This window comes from Drosophila serrata, unplaced genomic scaffold (assembly GCF_035046125.1).
Source record: "Drosophila serrata isolate PLE 108 unplaced genomic scaffold, ASM3504612v1 contig_368, whole genome shotgun sequence".
Taxonomy (NCBI): Eukaryota; Metazoa; Arthropoda; class Insecta; order Diptera; family Drosophilidae; genus Drosophila; species Drosophila serrata.
Window position 1 is genome coordinate 1 of NW_028257266.1, and position 16646 is coordinate 16646.

The 16646-nt window shown below is 39.7% G+C and overlaps 1 protein-coding gene across 1 annotated transcript in view; it reads right to left on the reverse strand.

Moving 5' to 3' along the window:
• Window positions 1-1012: 1012 nt before the first annotated feature.
• Window positions 1013-16646, reverse strand: part of LOC147642693 (G protein-coupled receptor kinase 1) — a 42097-nt gene continuing 26463 nt past the window's right edge. Inside the window, exons 4-5 of the mRNA XM_086839420.1 lie at window positions 1312-1412; window positions 1013-1253 (exon numbers count right to left, since the gene is read on the reverse strand). Coding sequence (XP_086695546.1) covers window positions 1031-1253; window positions 1312-1412 — 324 coding nt within the window. The 3' untranslated portion in view covers window positions 1013-1030. The remainder of the gene's footprint in view (window positions 1254-1311; window positions 1413-16646) is intronic.

Sequence of the window (16646 nt, forward strand, 5' to 3'; positions counted from 1 at the left end):
TGAATTGTCAGTCATCGGTTTGTGCTACTGCTGCGAGGCCTGTCGCGATGTGGAAAGGGAAATGTTGTCTTTCATGCGGCAAGCCAATGGCGGTTTTAAGGACATTTTATTGAGTTTTCGTAAAACTCACTATATGTTCTTGACGCTAAACACCCAATTTAATAGCCTTACACTATGAGTCTCCGAGGCGCTAAAAAACGCAATTAGTGGGCAGCATGTAGGCGGATCCCAACTAGCCGCAACGGGCTCTCAGCAGCAGCCTCCCTCGGCACAGCCCTCGACCTCAGCATTAATTCCAAGAGTGCTGAGAAAGAGCGCTAGGAAAGATTCGGTACCCGAATGTGCAGCGGGAGTGTCCGTAACGCCGGTTAATTCTGTTTTGTCTCCTGGGGGGTCGCAAAGTCCCGTGCATACTAATATATCTGCCCAGGGTGTTAGGCCCGGGTTACCGGCCGACAATGGCACCGCAAATAAGCAATCTGCCTTGACAAATGTCCTTATAGCGGCTCCACCGACGAGACATATTTTTTTCGCGGCTCTCCCATGATCAAACATCAAAAGATGTTCTCGCCTTTATACTAGGCAACACCAGAGCCGATAAAATTAAGATTAAGGTGGAAAAATTTTAAATTTTCTTACGCTAGGGATATTTCATTTCTTTAAATAAATGTCCCTAACGAACTCTATAACACAATTTGCTCTACCAACTTCTGGCCAGAGTACATCGTTGTTAAGGAGTTCGAAGCGAAGGAAGGAATAACTCTTCCCAGGCCTGCTCATACCACTACCTTCGAGGAATGCAACGATGTTGAATTCCTCTGTGTGAAGCTATATATCAAAGGTAGCTCCATTTGTATTACCTGTTCATACATAACTCCATTATCGGAACTTCCTATTTATTGGAATCACCTTTTCGCTATTCAGATGGTTTCCAACAAATGCAAAACCGTGGAAATCGGTTCTTGTGATCTGGAGTTATAGGGTCAAGAATGAAACCCCGTCTTATTTTTATATAGTAGATATATAAAGCTTACCTTTCCGATATGGTCAGCGAAAACATTTTGTAGAGATCTTGATCGGATTCGTTTAGTTTAATGCCTTTTGTGTCTTCTTCATCAAACGATCCGATATCAAAGGCATCAGCGGCATTTACTTCTCCTCTTGGAGGTACTAAGGGTGGAGTATATTTTTGAATATAAACTTGATGCCAGTCGATTCCACAAAAAAAATTATGCATCTTTACTTCATCCGCTCTTTAAGAATGTATAAAAAATATTAGTAAATTTACATTGAAGTATTTTAGTACCTTACCCGTTTCCCATACAGCCAAGACGTTTAGGTACGTCTCTTTGAAGCAACAATTCCAACAAATTTCTTAATTCCAGGGAAAACGATTCTGGGAGTTCAACATTCTTAAAATAAATTAATAAATATTTATTTACTTAGACACTTGTATATATATTTATACACTCTAGAAGCTTGTATTAAATTTACTGTCCGTCTGTCAGTACATACACATACTAGTCTTGTAGTTTTAGAGCTAGCGAGATCCTAGGTCGACGTGCTTTTTCACCAACCACGGCTTTTATCGTTACGTTTTAAGGAGGTGCCAGCAAGTTGTCCGCGACGGTCCTATAGGGCTATCTTTCGGAATTTACAAACCCAATGCTACTGAAATTAAGCGTTGCGTGGCGGTATTAATTAGCTATGCAGTTTGCAAGAAAGAAATTAATGCAATTAACGATGTCCATTAAGATTTCCCTGGTTCGACTGATATGTCGCTCTAAAAGTAGTATCTCAGGAACACAAATGATCTAGAACTTTTACAAATCTTCTTTCCATTGTCGGAGGTGGACAGTTACTTAATTCAGTTGTATAGAAAATATCGGAAAGCTATATGAAAATAAAGAAGTTTGGTTATGTTATAACATTTTTCATATACTCCGATAGAAGCATTTTAGCTCATAACGATAGACCTAAGCACCTTTATTTATGATCCCTCACCTGAGTTTTTCCCTGTGATGAAAAATGGCTGCTTGTATGCGATCTTGTGTCATTAAACCGAAGAACACTCATCCGACCTATCAGTGCTCCGATAAAAGTATTGAAAATAATTATTTTTCGTTCCTTCTAGGAGCGGTTGTATAGAAAAAACAATGCGAGGAGGATGTGACATGCAGTGCTCCTTCCGATCAGAAAGGAAGATTTAAACAGTTTTAGGGACAATATCAAATACGAGCAACGAAGATGTAGCGAACTACTCAAATGGACGCAATTTTTGGATTTACTCAAATGTATGGTCCATGATACCAACATGCCTACAGTACGGAAAAGGTAGTATATCTAAAACACCGCAACTGAAGACGCAAAAAGGTTTATAAAACATATCGGTCTTAAAGAAGAAAACAACATGAGCTCAGAGCAACAGTACCTATCCAAAGTCATTGAATGTGTTGTATTTTACAATTATCGAGCCTCTGGCATCATTAAGGGGATAGGGCATCGATGTACCCAGCTGGGATACAATATTTATTGTTATCATCAAAAAAAAATTTGATTTTGAAAACAGAGCCTTATAAGAACATATGTTAGTTATAGATATCTACAAGGTCTCAACACAATTTCTCAACTTCATGGACCAACGAATTCGATACTGTGAATAGGGAAATGAAACCATCACTCGAAAAAGAAGGAAAAATAATACTTTAAACATTTTTGCAACGAAATAATAACCAATCGAGGTAATTGGGTATAAGGATGTATGCCAACTGCTTTAGCAGTGACTCTAAAGTTAAGAAAGTTATCAGAAACTGAGCAACAATCACATTCAGTAGGTGCATCAAGTAAAAAGAATTACAGCTTACTGGAAACAAGGTATCAGTAAAAGCAAGTAATATTCCGGTGGCCACTTTCAGAGCTCTTCTTGATTTTGGATCACAAAAAAAAATCTGATTTCTGAACGAATGGCTTCAAGCTAATATGAGCAGAGAATTACCATTCCAGATGCTATTACAGCCAGAACGCAACCTTGTAATCACAGACATAGAAGTCGATACGCTGTTGAAACGATTTTTGACTCTAGAAAACTTAGAAACCAGAGAGAACTCAATCATCGACAAAGGCTCACTGCGTCTCTAGCTACAGAATGTTTGGATTACTTAGCCAAAAAAGCCAAGGATCATTTACCGATCGGATCATCTATTCTCAAGCATTCAGAATAATAATAATAATATATAATATATAATATAATATAATAATAATTCTCAACAGCTTCATAATAATTGGAAATATTATCGCGCGGATTTGCAAAGCATATAATATGTAAATTTCTTGGAAAATTTTCAATGAAAAGTGCCAGGCACTCGGGAAATACACACTTTTGTCGATGCTTCACAGCGAGCATACGAAGCGGCAGTTTATGTACGAGCCAATTATAATAAATTTTCTCTCAGGCTACTTTGCACAAAACCAATAGTACCACCAAAGACTATACAATTTACAAGATGTCTCACAACCATACATTCGTTTTGCAATATGAGGCTAATTTGTAGAATGCGTTTGCATGTATGAGTAAACACAGAACAAACAAGTGCGTATGTGTGCCTGAATATGTGTGTGTTTCTGTTCGCAAGTGCAACGCCGAAAAATTTTAATTTTATATTTTGGGCTGCTGAACGCATGTTAGGTAGAGAGGGTGACGGGAACGGCAGCAGAAATAGCTAATCTAAAACATGTATTGCACTGTTTTTGTATACATGTTTGCTTGTTTTGATTTTAGCTTGTTTACGTTTTTTAGAGCTTGAATCCCTTTATTTTGTTATGTTTTTTCCTTTATTTTTATAAGTAATCACTTAAGTGTTTAATTTCAATTTCATGTGTCAAGACTATTTTAATTTTACAAAATTTAAAACGTAGAGATCTTGGTTAGCACTATAATTGGTGCTAATATCCATTTTGAACCCTTGTTTGTTTTCAAGATATTCACTAAAATGTACTGCATTCGCACGAGACAAAAACAGAAGTTACATTAGTAAAAAACCAGTTTAAGCTCTGATTTCAGCGAAGCCTCGGTTCACCGATCTTCGCCTATCGTCTATGACTTTAGGGTCCCACAGCAACAACTTCTCTCGTGACTAGTGATAACCACTCGAGACTAGTAATAACCACTTATTTGGAGAGCACTTGCGGGTCCGGCCCTAACTTCGCCGGCCGCTGACTTCCGGGGTCGACTTCTGCAAGCCATTGGACTCCCGATCCCTTCTTTCTCCACAGATTCTGACTGACTACCCAAACGACGACAGACCGTCACACTACCTATGACTATGAAAATGATGGACTTATCCGAGTCAGAGGTAGATTGAAGAATCTAAGCTTTCTTTTAACGCAGAACATCAGATTCTTCTTCCTTCCAATGATCCAATTGTAAAAATTCTTTGACAGAGAGAAATAAAGAAAACAAACAGCTATATGAGATTCTTAATGACAAAACCATGGTAAGAAGCCTTATAAACTACTGCACAAAATTTCAACTCTGATGGTGACTACTGCGACCCAAAGACACCTTTCCGTTGATGAGCTGGCTTATTGAAAGGCTAGTAAGAAATTTTCATGTCCGAGTAGTTGAAGTTAAACTGCATCTGATATTTTTAAATGGCCAGTCACTCGTCTGATGCCACCAATCCTAATGATTCTTCCACTAGCTATTGGACAAGTGTGACATATTTCAGCAATACTTGGTTCAAAATATGCTGAAGACAATCCAATGAGAACGTATTAATGATGGTATTGAAGAATCAAACATAAATTCTGGATTCCAATATAAATATTGTCGAAAAGAGCACTTCACCCACCAACGAACTCATCAAAACTCAAGAAGAACTAGAAACTATCAACAGAGTAATAGGCAAATATAAAGGCGACTACTAACAACAACCATTTAGGGTCCCAACAGCTCTACTCGCAACTGGGGTTCGGAGTAAGCAAAAGGAGATAAGCAGCGTGCTTATTGAACTTTCCCACTGAACTATTAGTCCCATACTATCGTCTCCTAAGCAGCAAATGGATCACCTTGATCATATTCGGTACTGCAACTCTACAAAATCATGCATGCCGATGAGTTTGACCAATGTATAGAGTTGCCAATTGATGAACGCACTTCAATTACCGTTTTCAGATATTTAACGAAAAGACTGAAACAGTATGTGAGATTGTTTAATCAAAATCCGATCTGATGTAGACAACAAAACATCAACGAAACATATGGATATTTGTGACTGGCATAGAGCTGTATGCAAGGGATTTCCCTACGACATTTTATAAAGTAACTCAACAGTCGCAGTAATATTATGTGATGTGACAATATTAACTAACAGGGCAAGCGCGTAAGCATATTCTGCTGACACGATAAATCTAGAAATAACACATTGTAACCCCACTATTTCTGTTAAACTAAGCATATTCTTCAAACCATGTTTAGCTAAATATACCTGTAAGTTGTATAATTGGATTCCATATTATTATTTACCTCCAACAAGCGCTACTTAGCTGCCATGATCCGAGACTGTCGCAGTGCCTTCAGACTCTCAACTGCAAAATCCTGAGTCAACCTAGTTCAACTGAAAGTTGCGGTGACCACTGAAAAAATCACTATTTACCAGGCATCTTAGTCTCTTTACAAACTGATGATACTCAGACAACAATTCGTTTTATAGAAAAATTTAGCTGATTAATGGCAGATGTTGCGCTATCGTTAGTCCAAAAGTATTCAATATCAGCAATGTGCAGAAAAGAATAATATCATATCTATTATATTATTATATATATATAAAAATTAAACCCGTTTTTCGTTGTCGCCACATAACATGAAACCGGCTTGACCGATTTGGCTGATTTTATTTTATTTTGATTTTTTTTTTCTTATACTCTGCACAAGGTTCTTACGCAAACAAATATTAAGAAAATGTCTCAGAAAGATTGGAAAATATACATTTAGTTTTGGATATTTTAAAAAACGCGCATAACGAATGTCAACATCATCTGTAATCGGTAATCTATCGATACCGATATAAAAAAAAATCTGTGACAACACATCTACCGCGGCTTGACCGATTTGGGTAAAAATTGGTAGGGAGGTAGCTTAGAGCCAGGAGACGGACATAAGATACTTTTTATCCCGTTCGACATAAAATCGGGATATCCATCGCTGATAAATAGCATTAAGTACAAACCAAAATATCAAGTAGTCGGTTAATAACATAACATAATAACATAACATAACATAACATAACATAACATAACATAAAAATAAATAAAGTGCAGGCATTTGTCTTTAAGGTGGTAAGTTGAAATGTGTTCATTATGTGGATTATGTGGAGAAACACAAAATATAATAATATAAAGTGCCCTATTGAGAAAACGTGTGAGGACACGAAGATCATTGGCATCAACGGAGAACTACAGTGATGATGAAAATGTAGCTATTTGACCAATGACGACTATATGCCGATATTGCATGCGTTGAAGTTCAAAAAAGAAACGGCGGGATTGTGCTGCGCAAGTGAAAAAGTTAAAGTGGCTCCATTACTTTTCAAAAATAAAACAAAAATAAAAAAAAATTTTGTATCACCAATCGAAATGTTACATAAAACGAAGCCATCTGGTGGCGAAACGAAGTTCGCCGGGTTCCTAGTATTATATATGTATATAAAGGTCATCAACCTTCGTGTAGTAGTACAATTAACGAAAATTACATTAGACAACAAAGATGATTGAAATATAATTTGCGAATTCGTTGTTGCAATTATCTAACCAGATATGTATTAGTAAAACAATTATTTAGTTCTTAAACAAAAAAAACAGTTGAAATAAGCCTCAAATCTTCCGTTAGTATGTGATAGGATAAGTATTTTGTACTTTCCCTGCAGTTCATGTCTTCAACGAGCCAACTGCGACTTCTACCGAGACAACGCTCTCAGGCGGCAATCGAGCCAAATCCGGTAGTCTCGCGCTCTCATTCGCTCTCTCTCTTGATGAAACGTTGATGAAAAAAAGTCCGAAACACATAGGCCTGTCATCAGTAAAAATCAGCATGTAGATTCTCTTGCACGCTCCCTTTCTAAATAATATAATCGCGTGAGAGTTTTGGTAAAGAAGTAAATACATATCATAAATAGTGGAATTTATGGAAATCAGTAAAACTAAATTAAAAACAGTAGAATTACACAAGTAACCGTGAAATTATATGGAAAACAGTGGAATTAATTGAATATTACGAACTACTTTTTGACCGAAGTATTGAATGATATATTGGACAGTACTAGGGCTCAGGTTGACCGTTTCAGCTAAATTTCGTTTAGTTTTTTATTTTTAAAGTATTTAGGACTAATTTTGTCTATTCTGTGGGTGTACGCGGGGTCATTTTCGTAAATCAAAAAAAACTTTTTTCCAGTGTAACCAAACGCCACCAAGTAATGTCTCCAATGGGTTGCAACAAGAATAAGCTATTAAAGATTAACAAATTACAAATTAGGTGTACTGAAAGTTCTGTGACATGAAAAAAGCCAGAATTTTTAGTTTTTTTTTTTTAGTTAATGAATCGTCGATGAATTACTGATGAGTTGTACTGCAGGATAGCCTATTATTATATTTTTGGTCCAATTGGGAGTACACGAATATTGAAATGACATTAAATCATCCTATATGTTCTATGGAGACCTTATTTTCACCACTTTCATACATAAGTTAATTTTTATGTACTGCTATTTTCGTTTCGATTGACAGTGTGAGAACTCTTTGCCGTCAGTTTCTTATTTCTTATTTCTCGTTGCATTATTTACTAAATTTTCTTTCTAATGATTCTAAAGCGTGTTTGCGTGATTAATCGTGTATATAATCGTATAATCGAATAATAATAATAATATATAATAATATAATAATAATGCAGTGTTAATACTGTACAGCTGTTGAAGTTTTTTAAATTTATTTTATCTCTGACACAAGTCAAGTTGCGAAAATAAATCAAGTCAAGTGATTATAGTCCAGAAATTATTAATATATCTGAAATGTTGTTGACATAGGTTTATTTTAGTAAAATAATAGAAAACAAAAAAAAATTGGTAAAATAAATTTTTTGTTGGTTTCAAATTGTTTTTGTGTGAGAAATTAACAAAACATATAAATAAAAAAATTTAATAAAAAAATGTTTTACAAAATCGATTTAGTTTTGTTCGCTTTGATACTCCATAAAAAGGTGAATTAGCCGGCGTGGCACTTTGTCTGAAACATCCCTGCAGTACCGCATGTTATCAATAGGCCACTGTCATCAAACGTCATCAACGCTCCGACTGCGACTTCTATCGAAGCGACGCTCTGCCGACTGCGACTTCTACCGAGTCGACGCTCTGCCGACTGCGTCTTCTATTTCGACGCTCTGCCCACGATTCAGTTACGACGGTAGTCGTCGGCAGTACCATGGCCCGGCTGTTGATGAATTATTGATAAATCATCAATTAATTGTTGATGAATTTTTTGATGAATTGTTGATGAATTGTTGTTGATGACAGCCTAGGACATGCCCATGTTAAATTCATCAACAATTTGTATAGCCATTCATCGATGAAGTATCAACAACACTGCCTTAACTGTTGATGAAACGTTGATGAATTTCTAATGACTGGTACTGCAGGGATATATAAATTAAACAAAACGCAATTTTGACTTGTTTTTATTAGTGCCCACCACTACGAATGTGGTAGTTCCTTTCCCTTTGATTTTTTTTTATACCCTTGCAGGGTATTTTAATTTCAGGCAGAAGTTTGCAACGCTAACGTAAAGGAGGCACCTCCGAAAATATTAAGTATATATATTCTTGATCAGCATCAACAGCCGAGTCCGTCCTTCTGTCTGTCTGTCAGTTTTAGGCAAACAGTCTGTTTCTTTTAAATCTTTCTAAACGAAACTTTGCACTTAGTCTTCTATATACTCTCACTTGTATATATGTCGGAACGGGCCGGATCTGAAGACTATATGATATAGCAGAAACGGAAACAATCGGAAAATTCATTCCATTTTTAACCGATTTTTTTAAAATTTTATATATATATATATATTTATATATGATATAGCCATTTAAAATTATTCTAAAATTTTTTGTAAAATTGAACTTCTGTGTAGACTACTGATATAGAGGAATAATGCAAACCTGTGAATGTATAACTGTAAATATAAAATTAATAGGTGAATAAAATGAAAGCAGGTATAACTATATTGTTTTTTGGTATCTGTAAGGGTATATAAACTTCGGCATGTCGAAGTTAGCTTTCTTGTTTTATATACATATATATTTTGTTTAAATTTGTGGCAGAAATTGGAATATTAAAGAGTATAGTCCTCTAGGGAATCACAAATTTTAGCTGTCATTAAATATAAATCTGTATCTGTATCAATATGTGGCTACCCTCATATGTTAACAGACTTATTGCAGTTTTAGTCGGCAAAAATCCTCCAGCTGAACCGTCTACAAGGGCGTTGACTGGGCAATGGGAACTGTATTATCCCGTACAACAGGTAATGCAGTGGGGCATGCTCTGTCCGGAGTAATGCAGTGTCTAGTTAAAGCTTCGATTGAATTCCTTCCGCACAAATGCTGCAGGAAATAAATCACTAGCCATGGTTGTAGGTGCCTGGCGGTAGGAATAAAACGCAAGAAGGTGGTCCCCCTGAAATAAACCACTTTTATAAGATATGGAGACAAGGAAGTCAACCGGGTGCGGTATATCAGCCCAGACGTCGGTGGAAGACGGGACTGCTACCACCGGCGGGCACAAAGGGCAGGAATCCTCTATTCTTGCCGCCAGGGGTCACACCTCTAGCATGATGAGAGCAGGTCATACTAGCTGTACCACTTCTGCCGTAACCACAACAACTCAGAGCAAGCTGTGCCGCACGGGTGCCGTCGTGGACACAGACTCGGACCTGGAAAGCGTGCAGCTCATGTGAAAAGATGGAGAGACTCTTCTCCGCTCGCCAAAACGTGGGACCAGTTCTCCGCGCAGTTACGGGCCGAAAAAATTAAGCCAAGGCGCAGTACAAGGCAGCTCTCAAGATCCAGAGCCTGCGTCCCTCTCCCAATAGAAGAAGGCAAAGCTAGCCTGAGCCGAGCAAAGGATTGTAAAGGGCAGGCTACACTACGCCAAGCATGCGCAGATGACCTCAACAGGCGGATTTGGCAATAAAGTGAAGGAGCTGCTGGCTAGCAAAAGGAAATGCTCCGCCAAGAGCGTTAATAAAGACGCTCCGGCGAGCAAGCCCTAAAGCGGGCCCAAGCAGGCAAGCCCCCCACCCAAAGCAATGAAGCCAATGAAGCAGGAAGCGAAGGTTAGTGAGGTGACCAAACGACATCTGATCGTGGGACTCATTGATCGGAGCGACCCAAACGGCAAGATGACTGAAACACGGTGGAAGACTGTGGACGCGCGGCTCGTCGTTTAGCTTGTCTAAACACGGGCTATATCCCAATCCAATGGAGGACCTCGCGGATTGTCTTCCTGTCTAAAGCAGAAAAGAGCAGCCACGTTAGTCTACAAGGACTTCAGGCCGATAAGCCTTACCTTTTTTCTACATCAGAAACGATGTGGGTAGATTACTGTCAACCAACCAGCATGCATACACAAAAGGAGGAGAAGGCCGCGAAGATAACAGCCTATGCTGACGAAATAAGCATAATTATTTCGGGAGTCTTTTCATCGACCCTTAGGTCGATTATGGAATCAACTCTCAGGGAGATCTGTGACTGGACGGATGATGTAAGACCCCATATCAATGCGGACAAAACGGACCTCATTCTCTTCACTAAGAGATACAAGGAAGATACAACCAGGATGACCCTAAGAACACAAGTCAAATACCTCGGAACCCAATGTACTAGAGAGGCGAAAAAGGTGGTCTCTCGCCCGCTCTGATGCACTGGGTCTATATATCGGTGGTGCGTCCGAGACTGCTGTATGGAGTTTTGGTGTGGTGAGAAACCATGGAACAGAAAACATACAAGCTTATGGACAGAACCCAGCGGCAGGCACTGCTCCGCATATCAGGGGTGCTAAGGACAACCCCCACTAAAGCTCTCAAAACCATAATCCCCAAGATATTCACACGCAACTGAGTGCTGCAAAGGCTGCACAACGTCTAGTAGCATCAGGGAATATGTCGCTCCAAGGATTTGGGCACAGTTCAATTGGTCGAGACATGTGCAGTATATCTGACTAGATCAAAACAACAATATTCATGGGATCCGAGGACTGGAAAACGGCTCAGAACCATGCTCAGTACATGCATATAATGTACAAGCCCTGCGATAATGCTGTCGTATAAGTTACCAAGCCAATGCAGCATATTCCAGTCTTCGCCATTAGCAAGGCAGCAGAGCTTACGTAGAGAATAAACCTGTTCGTTGGCAGCCAAGCGATCATATCCATGCAATCGGTCAGTTCTAAAAATGTTCTGGCAAACATGGAACAAATAGTAGCCCTCCGCCTCATGACCAAAATATCGAAATGCCATATATATATCAGGAGGTCAGCACTAGTATACACGAGGTAAACCAACCTAATCATCCCTACATATGACATTACACTGTATAGAAAAACATTATGGGTAAAAAATTACTTTAGTATTTTTAACATTCCGAGACTTTAAAATTGAATTTAACGATGTACTACCCATCCATAGCCGTCAAAAAAACTCATATAGTAGAGGAGCTAATCCATGAGCTGTTTGCATTTGAAATCCAAAGTTTCCTTTAGTAGGTCAACACACTCAAAGAAAATGGACAAAGGAAAACAACAAGAATAAATGCTTTATCGTATAACTATGTATCTATAACTTCTGAAGCTGCCAAAAGTCGCATCTATCTTTCCTGAATCAGAATAAGAATAAGTAGTCAATGATCAAATATATAAATTTTTTATTTTTTTTTTTTTAATTTTTATTTCAGTTTTAATATTTTTTTTAATCAAATCATTAACAACTCAAGAAAAATACAATTAACAAATTACTTATATATTTTAAAAATCATTTTCTGTAAGAAAATATGATTTTTCACTCTGTTACCCTATAAAAAGGCGATGAAGTTGTCATGGCACGTTCCAATACATATATTAATTTTACAACAATTAGTAGTCAAATGTGTTTAAAATATTCCATTATCTTATTTAGTTCAAAAGTTATTCTTTTTGCGGGTGGTAAGGATGCATCAGATCAAAGCAAGATCAGCATAGCTTTTGATTATGTATATTCCGTGCCTGACCGGTGCATCAAGTCGACTTATAGGAGAATATTAATAGATAGACACCACAGATTCCATGGAGAAGGTCCTCTATGCGGTACCTCATAAAAAAGTTTAACGGTACGAAAATTGCGAGCGGCGGACTCCCGGGACTCCAGCACCCAATGAATCCTTTGACTCCCCTCCACTCCCGTGACCCGTCGCTTTGGGGCGAAGACCCAAGGAACGACTTTCTGGCAAAGTGCATTACTAAGATTAGCAACGCATGGAAGGGGAAACTACCATGAACCTAGTCCCTGCCAAAAATAGCTGGAGAATAACGACCACAAAAACAAAATGCCAATATTAATATTCTTAGCCGAGACAATGTCCTTGAAGATGAAGTCGATGACACCAACAAGCTGTTGGACGACTTAGTAATTGTTTATGGGGAAGACAACAAATTTGCCACCCTTGAGCAATAACTACGAACGCACGAATAGGTCGATTATATGCTGTATTTTATTTTTGTTCACTTCTCTGGTCGGAGCTCAATATCGATCGAATGCTTAGTTTTTAAATATATATAAAAACCCTTACAATTATCTTACATAAAATAAAGCGACAGAAAAAGAAGAGATAGATAAATAGATAACAAAAAAAAAAACTAACAAAGCACCCGCACCCCAACACCCCCCCGCGCACAAAAAACCCGGGCTCCCCCCAATATACCCCCCCCTTTAAAAGGGGTATTTTTTATCTTATATCGCCTCGGGGCGCAGAAGCCTAATCTATTTTCTTTTTTTCCCCCCCCCCCCACATTACTTCTCCGAGGTGGGAAAAGGCGGCCGTCCTCCTCCCCCCAATTCCTTGACGACGGCAGCTGAGACAGACTGAGGAGTTGACGCACTCGGCAGCCCTCCAGACACGATCCAACCAAGTTTGGTGTTCTGAAGGGTTGGCAACGCGCTACCCAAATAAATTTGTCCCGTAGCCATTATTTTGAAGAAGAGTCCAGCACCAATTATAAGATCAATCCGCTCTGACCGACTAAAATGAGGATCAGCAAGCCGAATATTTTGCGGAATTTTCCACGATGTGGCATTTATGTTAAAATGAGGATGATAATCAGCGATACTGTCAGTCACAACCGCGGAGAATGAGGCACGATAGCTTGCATCCTGGGATTGCGCTACAATGTCGACTGCCGTATCGGAATTCAGAGAGGATTCCCCAATCCCAGCGACTAGGGTATGCGACTTTCTACAATTCAAATTAAGTTGATTCACTAGACGAGACGTTATGAAGTTTAGTTGAGAAGCCGAGTCTAAGAATGCTCGGCAAGGCACAAATTCTCCAGCCTTGTTTCTCAAATATATAATCGCGGTTGGAAGCAACACGTAATCAACAGGCAAAATATCTGTGGGGCTTGGTGGAGGGTTCGATGAACGGTGATTAGGTTGGGATGATGAATGCGATGATGAATGCGATGATGAATGCGATGATGAATGTGATGATGCTGGCTGAGAGTTGGGAAATGGATCGGATGATAGAGATGAGGTGGTGGATGGTACAGATGGGTCCTGATTAAAATGCAACAATGATTGGTGCTTCATATGACAGTATCTGCAGTGCGTTGACTTGCATTGCTGCAACCTATGCCCCTTGCGCAAACAGTTGAGGCACAGGTGCAACTTCTTTGCTTCTCTAAATCGCAGATTCGGGCTCAAATTTAGAAATCGAGAGCACTTTGGCAAATAATGATCCCTCGCATCACAAAACGTACATAGGGGAAGATTTGAGCTACCAACTGAAGCAATGAAGCTATACCCATGCAGGGCTTTTCCCACCTGCCGGCTTGGTGTTTGCGTTACCAAGGCTTGATCCGAATTTTCGATAATCCTACACCTCCTTTGCAAGAACGACTCCATAGAATCCCACGTAGCTAGGTTGTTGATGGACACTCTAGGATCCATGGAACCGAGCTATCTCCAAAATTGGCAACCGAGGCTTCCTAGATCGGAAAGAAAGATCCGGATGATTAAAATTGTCTATGGAAGTTGAATTGGCAGCGGTTGCAGCCGGCAATTGAGATTTGCGAAGCGCCGCTAAACCTCGATTTATTTTCGCCTTCACATCCATGAACGCCGTGGAGAACTCAATCCGATGGTCGCTTGCTATCTCCGAAAAGTCCAATTTTTCCAGCGAAGTCTGTGCGGAATCAAAGGCCAAATTTAACGAATTTATCCACTCCAGTCGCGCCAGTAAATCAGCTTCATCAAACTGATCTACAGTCTCCGGATTTATGTAATAATTCATCGAGCTCAATTGCCGCAAAAGGGATTGGGCCTTGGCTCGGTAGAAGTCCACGTCACTTGGCGGCTCATTTTGATGCTGAACCGAATTTTCCGTGTTAGACATCTTTATTTTCTCACGTGAAAAGAATTAACAAAGGGAAAATGTCTGACCGCTTCGGTATATATGAACCCGTTTAGTTTTCACCGCGCAAATTAGAGGTTAATCAGCGTCACCAAGATGCAACGGAACCTCGACAATGTTGTTATTGTAATTGTCTGCCTCGAAACAGCGAAGTTGGCACAAGCGCGTCTATGCTATATATGCATAAGTATATATATGTTCAATAGGCGCTATTAACGACGATTAAGCGCGAGCCACCTTTCTCTAAAATATTTGGCACAACACAGCTTTTGTTAAACAGCGCGATTACAACGAAAATCAGCGGCCGGCTATATGCACTCAGCTTGTTATGTACAAGGTATGTGTGTATGTGAGTTTGCTTGTGTGCTTATGACCGAATGCCAGTAAGCGACAGCGAAGCAAAGCGATTTGTTTAAACGATATTAAACAACGAACACCGGGTTGCAGGCTCCGAACCAAAAGAATCACGTCGGGGTCACCAAAATGTTTATGGGGAAGACAACAAATTTGCCAACCTTGAGCAATAACTACGAACGCACGAATAGGTCGATTATATGCTGTATTTTATTTTTGTTCACTTCTCTGGTCGGAGCTGCAACTACCGATCGAATGCTTAGTTTTTAACATATATATCAAAACGCTTACAATGTAGCTTAGCATAAAGATAAGGCGACAGAAGAAGAAGAGATAGATAAATAGATAACGAAAGAGAAAAGCTAAGAGCGCAGCAGGTGCAGCCATACACCCATGCGCGCACAATTAGGCGCTAGCGGTCTGCTCCGAACAGTAATCGATGATCAAAAAACCCTTAACGAACTTCTATATTGTCATCTTAGCAACTCAGATCTGCAGTGGTCAGACTTGAAGCTACATGGCCCACAACGAACCAACACCCCCTGAAGCGTTCATCAAGGTGATGCAGTCGGTCAAGGAGACTAAGACGACTCTCATCCTTGGGTGTAACGTCAACGCCAGGCATACGCTATGGGGAAGTAGGGAACAATCGAGAGGGGTAAGTCTCTTCTTGATTCTATTATATGTCGTGACGTCACTAATTGTTATAAGGGCCACACGCTTACCTTTATTTTTCCAAGTACGGAAGACTTTCAAGGCTGAGAATAGGTACTAGGAGTGCGCTGCCCACCGCTCGTAGGAGTCGGTGCTCGGCAGTTTTCACACCTGCCTCCCATAGTCCGCCCATGTGCGGAGCCCGAGGGGGTGTGAACGCACATTCGCATCCGCTTTTTGATGCGAATTCGCGAATCGCGTCTCGAAACAATTTCTAAATGAACCGCCTTGGACGCAAAACAAACAAATAAGGCAATGTAGAACTTATATGGGGGCCTTCCTCGGATTTTCAATGTCGTATAAACATGGCCACAAAAATCAACGCCACATATCGCAAATGGGCGGAGAGCACGGAGTCTTTCTGCGGGAAGATTTCCCATAATTTGAGTCATCAGTCGGGGCTTGTATTTAAAACAGCGCACACACGATCGTCCAAATACGCTGTCGTAGGATGCTCACAAGTGCTCGAGGACCGACATGGAAATTTGTGTGATGCAGATGCCGGACGTAGCTCTGCACAAATTGGGAGCGTTTCGTCAACAGCAAGGGAAACTTGGCATCGTAAGATATAGGAGCGTTTGCTAGTCGCCCCAACTCGCAACAACGAAAAATTGCACCAAGTGCCGGCGTCTTCATGGATGAATGGGTTCAATCGCTGAAGACTTGGGCCGACCTTGGAACCTTTACGAATTTTTACTATTTCTATTTGATACTCGTGATTCTGAATTATTTCGACGATCTTATTAAATGCTTCAGTATATTCAGTCGGTGACAGAGTTTTTTCGAAAACTATACTTTTGTCTTTACATTTTCTTATAAAGCGGAAAATATAAGCGAACACTCTCAGCAGTTTCAGGTGTGACAAGAATCCCTCGATGAC